Source organism: Gossypium hirsutum, chromosome D04 (genome assembly GCF_007990345.1).
Source record: "Gossypium hirsutum isolate 1008001.06 chromosome D04, Gossypium_hirsutum_v2.1, whole genome shotgun sequence".
In the NCBI taxonomy this organism is placed as follows: Eukaryota; Viridiplantae; Streptophyta; class Magnoliopsida; order Malvales; family Malvaceae; genus Gossypium; species Gossypium hirsutum.
The window spans coordinates 10,700,583-10,714,831 of NC_053440.1; the positions used below are offsets into that span (position 1 = coordinate 10,700,583).

The 14,249-nt window shown below is 32.6% G+C and overlaps 2 protein-coding genes across 2 annotated transcripts; one reads left to right on the plus strand and one right to left on the minus strand.

Moving 5' to 3' along the window:
• Positions 1 to 2,606: 2,606 nt before the first annotated feature.
• LOC107926087 (alpha/beta hydrolase domain-containing protein 17C) lies at positions 2,607 to 6,861 on the plus strand. The gene is made up of 5 exons (XM_041091941.1): positions 2,607 to 3,085; positions 4,006 to 4,042; positions 4,172 to 4,408; positions 4,519 to 4,566; positions 6,196 to 6,861. The coding sequence occupies exons 1-5, from the start codon at positions 2,784 to 2,786 to the stop codon at positions 6,676 to 6,678; spliced, it is 1,107 nt and encodes a 368-aa protein (XP_040947875.1). The 5' UTR covers positions 2,607 to 2,783; the 3' UTR covers positions 6,679 to 6,861.
• Positions 6,862 to 6,938: 77 nt separating this feature from the next.
• LOC107926086 (glycerol-3-phosphate dehydrogenase [NAD(+)]) lies at positions 6,939 to 9,792 on the minus strand. Its single transcript, XM_016856880.2, has 11 exons — positions 9,340 to 9,792; positions 9,060 to 9,136; positions 8,905 to 8,977; positions 8,569 to 8,786; positions 8,368 to 8,475; positions 8,136 to 8,199; positions 8,017 to 8,054; positions 7,818 to 7,938; positions 7,679 to 7,733; positions 7,552 to 7,600; positions 6,939 to 7,412 (listed from the first exon to the last, which is right to left on the minus strand). The coding sequence occupies exons 1-11, from the start codon at positions 9,503 to 9,505 to the stop codon at positions 7,254 to 7,256; spliced, it is 1,128 nt and encodes a 375-aa protein (XP_016712369.1). The 5' UTR covers positions 9,506 to 9,792; the 3' UTR covers positions 6,939 to 7,253.
• Between the last annotated feature and the right edge of the window lie 4,457 nt (positions 9,793 to 14,249).

The following is a 14,249-nucleotide window of genomic DNA, read 5'->3' on the forward strand; positions in this document are numbered from 1 at the left end:
GGCAAAGATATGGCAACAGGGAGTTTTGCCAGAACATTTGCTGACATAGATTTGGATGATGATAATGAAGATTCAATGCCTGTAGACTGCGACAATGAAGAGGCTGAAGAGGTAAGAACAAATGTATCTTCATCTGGCACATCCAAACGTAAAAGAAAAAGTGGTCAAGAAAGTCTCGTTGATGAACAAATTAAATTTGTGGGTGAGCAACTTGGCGAAATTGCTAATGCTTTGAAACAATTTACTGCCGACAATACAGCACAGCTTTATGAACAAGTGATGTCGATGGAGGAAGAAGGATTTGATGATGACTTCTTGTGTTCTGTGTGTGATTATCTAGGGAGTCATGAATCAGAAGCCAAAATGTTTTTAGTTAAAAGTAAGAAGCATAGAAAAATTTGGCTTCAAAAATTTTCTCAGCGTTGAAGATATTGATACTTTTATGTGGTGTAATATTATGCACTTCGACAATGTTGTTACTATGTGGTGTACTACTAATTATGTATTTGGATAATATTATTTCTAGTACTCATTATGGTTTCGAAGCAATTTATAATTATTCAATATTCTTACTAGTACTCATTATGGATAATATTTTTTCAATTTATAACGATCAATATTGTAGCTTATTATTGAGTATTATTATAAATAAATCATTGCAATATATGTAAAAACAATTTAAAATATAAAAATTTATTAATATATATTAATATATGTAAAAAACAACTTTTCCGGAAAATATTTTCAGGAAATCTGTCAAACAGCAGAAAATATTTTACACAGATTCAATCAAACACCAGAAAATATTTTCCAGTAAGTCATTTTACAGAAAAGTAAAATATTTTCCAGAATTCATTTTACGGAAAACATTTTACAGCCAATCAAACAGACCCTAAATTAAAAAATATTTAAAAATTCATAATTCGATAAAAAATAATTTTTAAAAAATATAAATTAAAAATTAAAAAATCTAAAGTTTAAAATTCATAAGAATTCATGTAATTGAATTTTTGTAATTTTTTAACTTTCTCTCCCCCTAAGCACTAATTTTCTCATTCACTTTCTTCCATTTTTGACTTTTGGAGGATAGAAAATACTTTCTCAAACACTAAGTTTCATTTTAGAAGACAGAGGTCATTTTCGTTTTCTTGGAAAATAAAAAATATGAAGGAAAAAAAAACGTGTTTGATTAAAATGATTTTTGAAAAATAAAAATATGTAAAAATTAGAAAATAATAAAAGTTCTTTTCATTATTTTACTAAATTTTTTTTGTAAAACTAAAAATGATAAAAATAGTTTTTAAAATGTTTCGTAAAACTCATATAAACATAAAAATATTTTTTCATTAAATTTTCAAATATCAATTATGGTACATTGATTTGAATTCATATAAATGTTTTTATTATTGAAAACAAATTTTTATTCTTGTTTATCAAACTAGAAGTGTCTAGGCCATAACAAAATTTTAGGCCCATTTGGTATGTCTGAGCTTGAATAAAAAAATGGGCCTAAAATTTTGTCCAAGCTCAGATCGGATCAAAATGCTAAAACTTGGGCTTAGCCCTGCTCGCCCATATTAAATTTTTTATATAAAAATAAGAAATATAATCATATACTAAAAATGTTAAAATAAATGTTTCCTAATAAATTGAAAATAAATTTAAAAAATCTTTATACTTAAATAATACTAAGATAGGTGCAATTTAACAAGCAAATGCCTTTAAAATAATATTAAAATTAACAATAAAATAAGAATTATACAATATCCAAATAATAACAACAAAATAGTAGTAACATAATTGTGAAATGACAACAAAACAGTAAAAAATAGCAGCAAAACAATAACAAAACAACAGTTTTTTTTTTCGTTTTGCAAAATTCGGGCCAATCCCAAGACTAAAAAAAACTTACCCGAGGCCCTACATATTTTCTAAACGGGCCTTTTTTCCCAAGCTTTTTTTTTTGGACTATATTTTTACTAAAACACTCCCACTCTTCGAGCGGACCATTTAACTCGACCCATGAACAGGCCTACATTAAACTTATTTTTTAATTTTCAAAAAATAAAATTTATAAATTATTTCTGAAATTAAGAATGTATATATTTCAAAAGCTAAATTGTTTGAGAATCATAATTATCAGCCAACATTTCTTTTCCATAATTTTCCATTTCTCTCTTTTTATCTATTTCTCAATAGAAAAGGGAAAAAAAAAATCAAAATTTTTACTTTAACTGCTACACGAATATTAAATGGTTTCTCTTAGTAGGAAAACAGATTTTGGGAAATCTTTTCTTTAGCAAAAATTTTAATTTTATAGTGTGTTTCAATAAAAAAGGAAAAAAGCCATATGTGTATGATATTATTTTTTGTTTTTCAACTTTGACATTCTAATTAATTACGTGCTTGATAAAATATAATGAAGAAATTACAAACTTTATAACATTTTATTAAAAAAATTGACTAGAATTATATACATTAAATATATAAAATTAACTTGCTATAAGCTACCTTATCCCACTAACCTTAACTTAGAATTAAAAAGTCAACCTTAAATCTATCAAATAATTTATCTATAAAAATTATATTATATTTTTCATTTAATTATTCTATGGCTTTAAATACTCCAAAAGAGCAAAATCCTCTGTTTACTTTGGCTCTGAAAAAAGTTTGATGTCGTGGAGAAACGATAATAACTAAAAGCAAAATAAAGGAAAGGAATGTTTATCTGCAGCTGACGGAAATCAACAAAGCTAAAAAGCACAGAGAAGAAAGGAGCAGAGATGGGAGGAGTAACGTCTTCAATGGCGGCAAAGTTTGCTTTTTTCCCACCAAACCCACCTTCCTACAAGGTTGTAACGGATGATTTAACTGGTCTTTTGCTTCTAACTCCTTTTCCTCATAGAGAAAACGTTGAGGTTCTTAAGCTTCCAACTCGGCGTGGCACCGAGATTGTAGCTATTTACATCAGGCATCCTATGGCTACTTCGACTTTGCTTTACTCTCATGGTAACGCTACCGATCTGGGTCAGATGTATGAGCTTTTCATCGAATTGAGCATCCACTTGAGGGTCAATCTAATGGGGTATACTCTGTTTCCAGCTGTTTTTTTCCCTTTTTTTGCTGATTCTTCTCGTGTAAAAAGCTTGCAACTCTTCTTTCTTATTTGGTGTGTGGTGTGTACTGATTTTTCTCAAGTGTGAGACCTTTTGTTGTTTCCTTGATGTTTTTTATGGTTCTTGGCACCTGGGTTTCTATTTAGTTCTTGAATTCATTGAATCGACTAGAAATGGAGATTTCTATGTGAAAGGAGCTTTGAGTGGGTGATATTAGATGGAAAATTTAGATATGTTTGGTGGTATGCAAACTTTATTGGCTATTTGGTTCCTTTAACAGTGTGATTTAATTTGGAAAGGAGCTGAACGATCTTCTTCTGGGAGATGATGTTGCTAGATATTAAACATGGAAATCAGTTTATGGGTTTGCATTGCTTTTATGTTAGCTTAGATGAAATCAGACGGATTATAGCTTATCTTGCTGTTAGTCTTGTTCGTCTTGATACTTTATAGTTAATTACCATTACATTGCCACTATGTTACAACGATTATGCTCAAATTTTTCTATGTTGTTTTCAAGGACTGTATGCCAATACCATATCTGAATATGTGTTGAGTACATTTACTTTTGTAAAAAAGTAAAGAATCTGGATAACCAAGAATTGCTAGTTTAACCTGGTAAATTGGTCTTCATTGGCTAGCAATTAAGGTTTCATCATTTTCATTTTGCCTTAAGGGAATATTTTACCGTCTGGTGCAAGAAGCTATCACCATGCCAAAGGGAGAAATGATGGATTTGTTTGTTCATGCCTCTAGGAATTATGATTGATGTCTTGGAATGACCTTTTTGTGCATGTTTCTTATCCGTTGAAGAAACTTCAGTTTAGCAACTCCTTAAATAAGCTAATGTTGTATAGGTTTCTAATAGATTTTCTGTGATATTCTGCAGCTATGACTATTCTGGATACGGGCAATCTTCTGGAAAGGTATATAAAATAAACATATTGTTTTGAAAGGAAAGGAAAATTAAAGTTATCTCTCTGTAAAAGATATGTTTATTATCTCTAAGGTGATAGGATTATATAAAGCTCTTTCTTACTTTTATCTTTTTACAGCCAAGTGAGCAGAGCACATATGCAGATATTGAAGCTGCATATAAATGTCTTGAAGAGAGCTATGGTACAAAACAGGAAGATATCATCCTCTATGGTCAATCTGTTGGTAGTGGCCCCACTTTGGATCTAGCAGCTCGACTGCCTCGGTTAAGAGCTGTTGTTTTGCACAGTCCCATACTTTCTGGTTTAAGAGTAATGTATCCTGTAAAGCGTACATATTGGTTTGACATTTATAAGGTAACAGAAAGCTGTATAAGTTTGCTTCTCCAGATTATTCTGCTAATAAGGATTTATTTATGTGAATATTGCAAAAATAATGTGTTCTTTTTTGGGCTGTTTGTTTGCAGAATATTGATAAAATTCCACTTGTCAATTGTCCGGTTCTTATCATTCATGTAAGTTTCTGTAATCCTGACAGTCTATAAGACTTCATATATTATAAATTTCATAAGCCTACCACATGCAGACATATCTCTTTATGTTTGAGCCATTATGTTACTTATATTGTTCTTATCTTTTTTACATTTAATTCTTCATAATTATAATGGAACTTAAAGAATTCTAATTTTTCTTTTCTTTCTTCAAAGTCCAAAATTACTTTTGAACTTTTTTAGGTTGAAACTTGAAAGGATACCCCTATTATTGAAAGATGACATACTAAAGCAACACTCAACATTTTCTTCATATGATATCTTGAATTTTAATTTTTTCCCCTACATTTTCCTTTGATATGTTTGTTGTAATAACTTATCTGTTCTTACCCAAAGTTCCCTGGATCCACTTTCATTGGATGATGAATTGATGATCAGAGCTTTTGGCCTGCAGTCTGAATGAAAATATTGGCGCGGGGGGCTATCAATGAATTTTGTAGACCTTTCTACAGTTTTGATTCACATAAAGTCATATCTGATCATTGATTTTGTCATGTTTAGTGCTACGGTGTTTCTCTTGAAGGTCCAATTCTTTCAGTCAAGTCTGACAAAATATAGATCTGCATTGAACTTTGGCCCATGCAGTGTCTCAAGTACAAACAAAAAGATAGCTGTCTTGGCAATGGGTAAATAATTGCAAGTTTTGGAGGATTGGCATTCCAGACAAAGTAAATTAATTGGAGTCCATAGAATTAAGAGTTCTTGCAACTTAAACACCCTTTCATCTTCTCTACTGAGGTGTAAATTAAGAAGTAAGAGGATCATGATTGAACCATTGTTTTCTTTATGATTTACCATCATTTTGTTATTAGTTTATTCTTCAGATAGTCAACAAATAACTATAGGAAACGATGAAGATTCCACACCCTTGTTTTGCTACCTAGAAAGAATTAAAAATATCAATCTCTGTTAATTTACTTTTATGAGGACAAATAAATTGGCTACTTTTAGAACAGATTATCCATATCTAGGGAGGATTGTTGAGCAGTATCTTGAAGTGAAAAGAATGATCTGTATGGACCCCATTGATGGCTAACCCAGATTACTATGCCTGAATTTTGGTTTGGAAACCTTGCCTTAAGTTGACATTGTTGAAAATTTTCTGCATCTCTGCCATATATGGATAATTCCATTAGGCAGTGCGCTGAAATTTAGTTTTCTTGGCTCCTTTTGCTTAGTCAAGTAAATCTTCTGTAGGTTGTATTTAAGGTTAGTTATCCTCATCCTTATATTCAATTTAATGCATGATTCCGGATTATGATCAAAATTTTCAATTTGTTGGCTTCCTTATAATTTCATAGTGCATAAAAATATTTGATTTATTTTACTCAAACTCCAGAGTAAATCCAATACGAGTACGTGTGCTATATTGCTTTTCCATATATAGAGAGAGAGACATATTCTCATACCTGTGTCAGTATAGTTTATAAGATTTGACTGTCAAGGTTTCCTTTGTATTTGTCTTCATTTATTGAACTAGTAAATGACTACCGCATAGAATATTGTTTGCAAATTACCTCATAGAAGGTGAAAATGATTTCATAGACCACCAGTTATGGCTTTTGAGACCAGTCTGTTTATATCAATGTGCAGGGAACTTCGGATGAAGTTGTTGATTGCTCCCATGGAAAGCAACTCTGGGAACTATGCAAAGAGAAGTATGAACCTCTATGGCTTAAAGGAGGGAACCACTGTGATTTAGAGCAGTACCCTGAGTATATAAGACATCTCAAGAAGTTCATATCAACTGTTGAGAAATCTCCTTCTCAAAGGTACAGTTCTAGGAGAAGCACAGACCAATTTGAGCAGTCTCGGAAAAGTACTGATGCATTTGAGGTTTCAAGGAAGAGTACTGATCGAAGGGAGAAACCAAGGAAGAGCACTGACAGGCCTGAGAAGTTGAAAAACCAGTCTAATAATTTGGATAAGCTAGAAAAGCTAAGAATCTCTTTCGATCAATTGGAAAAGTCTCGAAGGAGTGTGGATTGCCATGAGAAGTCCCGGAAAAACGTTGACCATCAGTTGGAAAGAGCTCGGAAAAGTGTTGATCTGTTGGATAGAATACGAACAGGGTGATGATACTACTTTCGTGTAAAGAAAAAAAAACTCCTTGCAAGTGTTTGACATTTCATGTTGTGATGAACTAAATCTGGTTTTGTTCTTTATTAATTCTTATGGCGTCTGAGGCTTTGTATTTGGTTTTCCCAATATCTTTTGATTATACTATGGCATGAAATATGAGTTTGGTGTTTTGCTTGACCTGTGTTTCGGTCGTTGAGATCTCTCTTGCAAACATAAGCTAGTTTTCCTTGGGCTAAAAAAATTGGGAATCAAACTGGTAAAAGCTTTGGTTTTTCGATTCAACAGTAAGCTGATTATTATGCAGGCTACATGGCATTAATCATCTTAAGAGAACAAGCAGCAGTAAAAACCAGATTTGCAACCCTTCGCAAGTGTCAAAAAGTCTTTTAGAGTTAACCCAAAAGCTTCCTACCATCCTAAACTGTAGCAGTCAAACCCATTTTACTTGAAGTGATCTTCTTAGTTACCGAAGCTTTTGATCTTCTCAGTTATGCTTACTGACTGATGAGCAAATGAAGGACGCTACTTGAGGTAGATTTTAGTCTCATCCATGGCAATGTACAGAGTCCTCAGACAGGAAAAATGTTTTTTTTCTCACTATATATAACTATGGCTGATGGTGGAAGACAACCACTACAGATCTCGTGCACTGTTGCAAACAGAGGAAACAACTCTAACAATCCCCGGTGCCTTAAAACTTCATAGACCTCTCGTACCGTTGTTACCCCCTAAACATAAGAATATAAGTTTGGAATCAACAAACTTAGCATACACTTCTAGTACTGCTAGAGAACTTTAACATTTTGTGCCTATTGAATTTTATTTTTCCATTATTTTCAGGAGGGGAGTTATTTGTTTAAGGTTTACCTGTAATTTCTGGCCCTGCAGCATCTCAGCCTCAAGCTCATCAAAGGATCTGTGGATAAGAAACAGTAGTGTCACAATTTGCCTTATATCCGGGTTAAGCTTGTGCACCAAATGTTTTAAGGCTAACCTTTTCCCTCCATTCCTAGCAAATGCCTCGGCAACTTTTCTGTTTCTTCCCCCGACTGCAGCAAAGGACAGTTTTGGACTTGAGTATCAAAGTGGATTAATTTTTTGAATAGAAGGTATGAAGATATCTGTTTTCTTACAGCATGTTGTGATAACATCAGCAACTCCACAGCTTTCAAAGAAGGTATCATCCTTAACGGATGAAAATAACAGCTTGCAGAACTCTCTCATCTCTCTCAGACCAAATCTTATAATCGCAGCCTAATAATATGCATGACATGAGAAACTAGACAGCGTGGAAATTGGTAAGATAGATGTTAAAAAACCAGAAGTATGAACCTTCGTGTTATTTCCCATGTCAAGTCCATCCACAAAACCTGTAACATTACAAAGTAGGATCACTGTTAGTTCCTAAGCTACTTACAAAGATGAAAGCAAGATGTTACTGCACTACATACCAGCTGCTATGGCCACAACGTTCTTCAAAGTGCCACATAATTCAACCCCTTCCACATCCTGCACCTGTTCATGAACACAAAAAGCAGAAACGTTTCTTAAAAATGAATTATAGTTTGTTCATTTATGCTCTCATCCTACAAATGATTAGTCATATCACTTTATCCAACTGTTAAGACTAGTTCTTATGGCCACCCAAACCGTAAGTTGTATGCTAACATTGAAATTACTTACAGGAGTAACCATGAAATAAGGGGTAGTAAATAATTGAACCCATTGTTCTGCAATTTCTCTATTGTTTCTATACCCGACTGTTGCTTCACTGAATTTCTCCTCAGCAATCTGTAGACTCAACCAAATACCTTTTAACAAAACCGAAGGCAAAATGTCTGTGTAAGTGGATTTCTTGAGCAAAATTTAAAATCAGCTGATTACCTCATTCGCAAGATTTGCCCCCATCAGAACGGAACAATTGATGCCAAGCTGCTCGGAAATATAAGTTGAGATCAAGCAAGGGCCTTCAATCTTGACCTCCATCCCCTTAATAAGAGAAATAGCCTCCGCATCACTCCTCACTTTACCCACAAGGCTCTTGCATATATTGTCTATAAATTGATGGGGGGTGACAAAAACCAACATGTTTGCATCTTTAACTGGATATATACGTCATGACCGTAAACAAAGTGAACATCCTCCTCTTAGTACAAGCATTCAAAGATCTAAATCAACTAAAAACTATGACAAATTACAATAGAACTGGATTTTAACTACCTGCATTGTCAAGGTCTGGATCTGCAATGACATTTTTACCCAGCTTAATACCAGGGAGATATTTAACATTCTCCTATAAAACAATAACAAATCCAATTACAAGTTGAGAAATTTACAGTCACATAAACGGCAAATGAATGGCATCAATGGCTCACATTAGTGCGGTTAATGGCATCTGTGAGCTTCTCACCACTTTGTAATGTCTCCTCAAATACCCACATCTTTACTTCATCTGAAATTTCGTTAGAAGAAACTCAAATGCAATTCCTAGTTATCCATTACTTGTACAACATAGCTTAGTAAAGTTTTCATCTTTCAACCATATGGATTTCACGATTTAACATCTTTGCTGATATTTTCTTAGTTTTTAATGCAAGAAATAAATAGCATAGAAAAAAAAAGCAACAAAAAGAAAACAAAGTGATAGGCAAAAACCATGAAAAGAGCTGAGGTTGAGAGTGTTGAAAGCAACGAGTTTAGCAGCAACACTTCCCCAACTGCCACTACCAATAACTGAAACCCTTGATTTAAACCCAATTTGATTATCATTAGCACCATTGTTTGCAGAGTTAGTGTGATGGGTGGTTGCATTCTCACCCATGGAAAGAAAGAAAAGATTGACGAGTGGCGATGAGCAAATGAAGGAGAGAAGTTAGAGAAGAGAGAGATTATAATAATTTAATGGCAAGAGAATGTGCATTAGACAGACGCGTTTCCTTCCACGAGAAACTAGGAAATAAATGACAGACACGAACACGATCCTATACTTTTTTTTGGTTTCACCATCTCCAAACTCTACTACTTTGGAAAATGAAAATCCCTCAAAACTACCTCTTATTTATTGATGGAACCTTGCTTTGCTAAAGTCCAATATTTTTGTGATTTCTAGGTCCAGTTTTTGTTACTTTGCTTCGAGGGTTTTATATTATAGTTTCTTGATGAGCTAATGAGTCTTTTATTTTATTTTATTTTCGTCTGCTTTGATTTTGGTCATAAAAAGTTCTTTTCAATTTCATCATCATCCAATTTTTAAGCTATTTTCATTTTAATCGCTTTTATTTTCGTCATTAAATTTTTGTTAAGTCTTGATTAGGATAAAACAAATTAAGGATTAAAATGAGAAAACACTAAAAATTAAAATAATGTATTGAAAATTTATTATTTTATACTTGTTTATTTCATTACCAAAATTCTAAATTATTATTTTTCTTAATTTTAAATTTTAAATTTCAAAATATCAAAATTAATTGTTTGAAATTTAATTTATCAATTGATAATGTCAACTGATTTTTTATTATAATATTGAAATCAATTAAAATAATTATTTTAATCTCCTTCTAATTTTAGGTTTTGTTTGATACCGAAGATAAAATTAATTAATTTAATTAATTGTAATAGTTTTTCTTTTTAGCTTAGCATAAAAATTAAATCTCATATAATCAAAAGAAATTTAATTTCCGTAGACAATGATTAAAGATGAGTTAGTCAATTTGATTTTAATTTAGAAACATAAAATAAAATTTTAATTTTTTTAAGAAGATTAAATTAATTAATTTAGTTAATTTCAATATTATAGTAACAAATCGGCTGACACTATTACGGGATAAAAAATTTCAACAATTTATTTAATTGATTTTGATGTTTTGAAATTTAAATTTTTCAATATTCAAGAAACAAATTTAGAAATTTTGGCAAGGGGTAAACAAATACAATATGATAATTTTTTTAATGCGTTATTTTAGTTTCTACTTTTTTTCACTTTAACCATTTATGTTTTTCTTATCCCAATTAACATTTAAGAAAATGATATTATTTGGGGTGACTAAAATAAAAACGACCTTGATGTTGGGTGACTAAAATGAAAGTATAAATATAATATGGCATGTACAATCAACCAGGGAAGTTTATCATTTTTTTTAAAGGATGACTAAAATGAAAGCATCCTAAAAATTAGGTAATTTATTCCCATTTTTTAAAGGTAAACAAACATCTAATTTCTAAATTTGATAAATTTTACTTTTTCACTTTTTATTTAAATTAATCTTTGAATTTTATTAAATAATTTTGTTGAGTTATATTTTCTCGTGTATTATTCATGGGAGTATTTAGGTATTTATACATGTTGTTACAGATGTTATTACAGCTTATGATAGGACCCCACTATTTTGTCTTGACTCCACTGCCTCTAGCAACTGACATTCTCTGTCCTTAGCACGTTAGTTTCTCGAGTTCATCCTTCTCCCAATGCTCCTCATCGGAGGTGGCTTGGGTAAGATGCTAAGGCTTCTGACTTGGTTGAGAATGAGAATGTAGGTACGGGTGGCGTTTAAAAGGGTGTAAGCTTTGAATCTTCCTTGAGGAACATATCTTCTGGCATGGTCTTATTGAGGTATTTGGGGAGCTTTAAGTGTATCACCTTGGGGATGACTCCTTTGCGGTTTGTCGTTCTTACTCGTAATGATTGGCTAAGGGGCCTTGCTTGCTGTGAGGTCCCTCTCTGTTTCTGAACTGCATGTCTTCCCTTTGGAAGGTGGTACGCGATACTTATTTGATCTCCTCCGCCTCCGTAAACTTGTGAGTTCGCTTGTAGAGGTCAGCCAGACTTTGCGGTTTATTATTTGTGAATGAGTATTGTACATGGTCATTCTGTACCCCTATGATAAAGGTGTCTATGACCCATTGGTCCTCCAAGTTCTTCGTGTTTAGGGTCGCCGCGTGGAACCTCTTCACGTAATCTTGAAGGGACTTGCTCTCCCTTTGTTTCACGGGCATGAGACCCATGGGTGTATTCATAATTGTTCTGTGGGCCCTGAATCTTCCCAAGAATATCTATCCCAATTACAAGAAGTTTTAAATTGAACCTTGAGCAAGAGACAAGTACCAATCCTTGGCGCTCCCCTTAAGTGTTGTGGAAAAGGCTTTACACTTTGCCACATTTAATGCTCCCAGTACATTCATGTAGTCATTGTACTGCATCAAGTGAGCTCACGAGTCCCTTCTTCCTTCAAACATGTCTTTCGGGACTTTGAAGTCACGTGGTAGGTTTACTACTACGAGCTCGGGGGTTAATGGGTTATTGGAGCAGAACAACCAATCCATGTCTTACGATTCAAGGTGTAACGCTCGTACATCTCTTTGCAACTCATCTATCTCATTCTGCCATTTCTTAACCTAGGTGCATAGGGCCTCATCCTATGTGTTTACATTATCCTAAAAATCGGAGTTATTAGAATGTGCCTTCCTTCGCAGCTCTTCGTTTTGCTTTAACAGCTTCTGCTGAACAGCTTGTTGCTGTTCGAATCACGCCTCCTGAATGGCCATCTGCTTTCTCATAAGTCTCATTTGCTCCTGGAAGGCCAAAAATTGTTGCGGGGGTGCCTCTTGGTTGAGAGGGAGTGGTAACCCCTAACTGGTAGAGATATTCAAGTCCAAAGGACTAGAAACTCCCCGACAAACCGTGTTACTGAGGTTTTCTGGTCTATCAGTGAACCATCCGGCAAATAAGTCTGTTTCATTATGCTGGTCTCCAGAACCTAACACTCCAGCCTATCCTGATGAAGAGTTGAAGGGGAAATTTTCACTCAGGTGAGCCATATGCTTCGAAAATTGAATAAAACTTAATCAAACTCGAAAAAAATCCAATGATCGGAAGTTGATCCATGCTCACCGCACCAATTGTTGAGTAATATTTTCTCGTGTATTATTCATAGGAGTATTTGAGTATTTATACATATTGTTACAAATGTTATTACAGCTCATGATAGGACCCCACTATTTTGTCTTGACTCTACTGCCTCTAGCACTGACATTTTCTGTCCCTACTATTGACATTCTCTGCAGACTCCAGACCTGCTGGACACATGTCTACGAAGTACACGATCCTTTATGTTCCCGGGGCTGACGACCTAAATGGGCTCCGTATCTATTGGACACCAGTCCAGGTGACCGCACGCTCCTTGGGTATAGGTGAACTGAGATTGTGGTGAGCTAGATCCACGAACTTACATATTGAGCTGGGCCCGTGAACTTACCTTGATGTCCTCTCGCAGTTTGCCTTGCGCCCAATCTTTTGGCGAGACTTATCCGGGTCATGGATTGGTGATCTGGATCCTGCCTAAGACTCAGGTTGGTGATCACTAACGTATAACAAATTTAATTTTTTTTTAATATTGTTACGAGGATATCATGTTACATCATCACTAAATTTTCAAATATATATAATTAAATCTATATGTCAGGTGGTGCATGAGTTGTTCGTTTGTTTTATAAAAATGTTATTATTCAAACATTGATTTATTGATTAAAATTGTTCATGAAACAATATTTTGAAGATATAAACAACTGCAAAAAAAAAAAAAAAAGAAAGAAGAAGAACACTTAAGTTTAAAATATAATATAATGTTAAACCAAAAATATTAAAATGTATGCAAATAATTTTAGTAGCGTCTTTCAAAAAAATATAAGTAGCAATCATTGCTCCCTTCAACAGAGTCAGTGTCGGACTTAAAAAATATTGTTACAATGTTGATATACAGGAAAGTTCTAAAAACTAATTAGTATTGCATGTTTTAACTTAAATCATTTCATAATTTTTATATATTTTATTATTCAATATTTTTATGTCATTTATATAATTTCATATATTTTTAATTCAATATCATTTAATAATATTTTAAACCCTATTTATAATTTTATTTTGCATGCAAAAGCTCATTTTGTAGTTTAATTATCTTATTTAATATTTTTACACCTATAGTACTTTTTAAGGTTTCTATCATTTTAAAAATTTTAAACATAATTAAGTAAAGTAGATTTTAATTTTAAACATTTTAGAGTAATTAAAAATAAAAGCGGTTAGCACAATGAAATTAATTAAATACCGTATCATTGCTCGTATACTTCTAAAATTTTGACATTTAATTTTTGTATTTTAAAAATTAATTTTTTAATTCAACTATTAACATTTTTTTAATTTATTAACTATACTTCTATCCAATCTTATGTCGCATCATAGTAGGCAACTTAATAAATTCCCAGTTCTTTGTCTTCTTCATAAAAATATCATGTCTTAACAAATCAAAATACTAAAATGTTACTAAAATTTTTAAATAAAAAAATTAAAAGGATTTAACTTTTGAAGTGTTAAATATAGCAACTAAACATCAAATTTTGTCAAAATGTATAACCATGTTTCTAAAAAGAATGAAAAGAAAATCATATGTATTATATAAAATAAATGTTATCTTATAATAAGAAGATAAGGCCCCAACAACACTACCCATTGATAGAATTTCGATAAGAATCCAATAGAATTCATTGTTCAAAATGTTTGCATTCGAAGTTGA

What these genes read in the sequence shown, in the direction of transcription:
- LOC107926086 (XM_016856880.2), bottom strand. Translation starts at nt 9,505, where the DNA reads ATGGGTGAGAATGCAACCACCCATCACACTAACTCTGCAAACAATGGT. An exon ending in CAACCTCAGCTCTTTTCATG is followed by an intron (nt 9,137 to 9,339) that starts GTTTTTGCCTAT and finishes ACGAAATTTCAG; the next exon opens with ATGAAGTAAAGATGTGGGTA. An exon ending in GGGCAAATCTTGCGAATGAG is followed by an intron (nt 8,476 to 8,568) that starts GTAATCAGCTGA and finishes TTGAGTCTACAG; the next exon opens with ATTGCTGAGGAGAAATTCAG.
- LOC107926087 (XM_041091941.1), top strand. Translation starts at nt 2,784, where the DNA reads ATGGGAGGAGTAACGTCTTCAATGGCGGCAAAGTTTGCTTTTTTCCCA. An exon ending in TTGAGGGTCAATCTAATGGG is followed by an intron (nt 3,086 to 4,005) that starts GTATACTCTGTT and finishes GATATTCTGCAG; the next exon opens with CTATGACTATTCTGGATACG. An exon ending in GTCCGGTTCTTATCATTCAT is followed by an intron (nt 4,567 to 6,195) that starts GTAAGTTTCTGT and finishes ATCAATGTGCAG; the next exon opens with GGAACTTCGGATGAAGTTGT.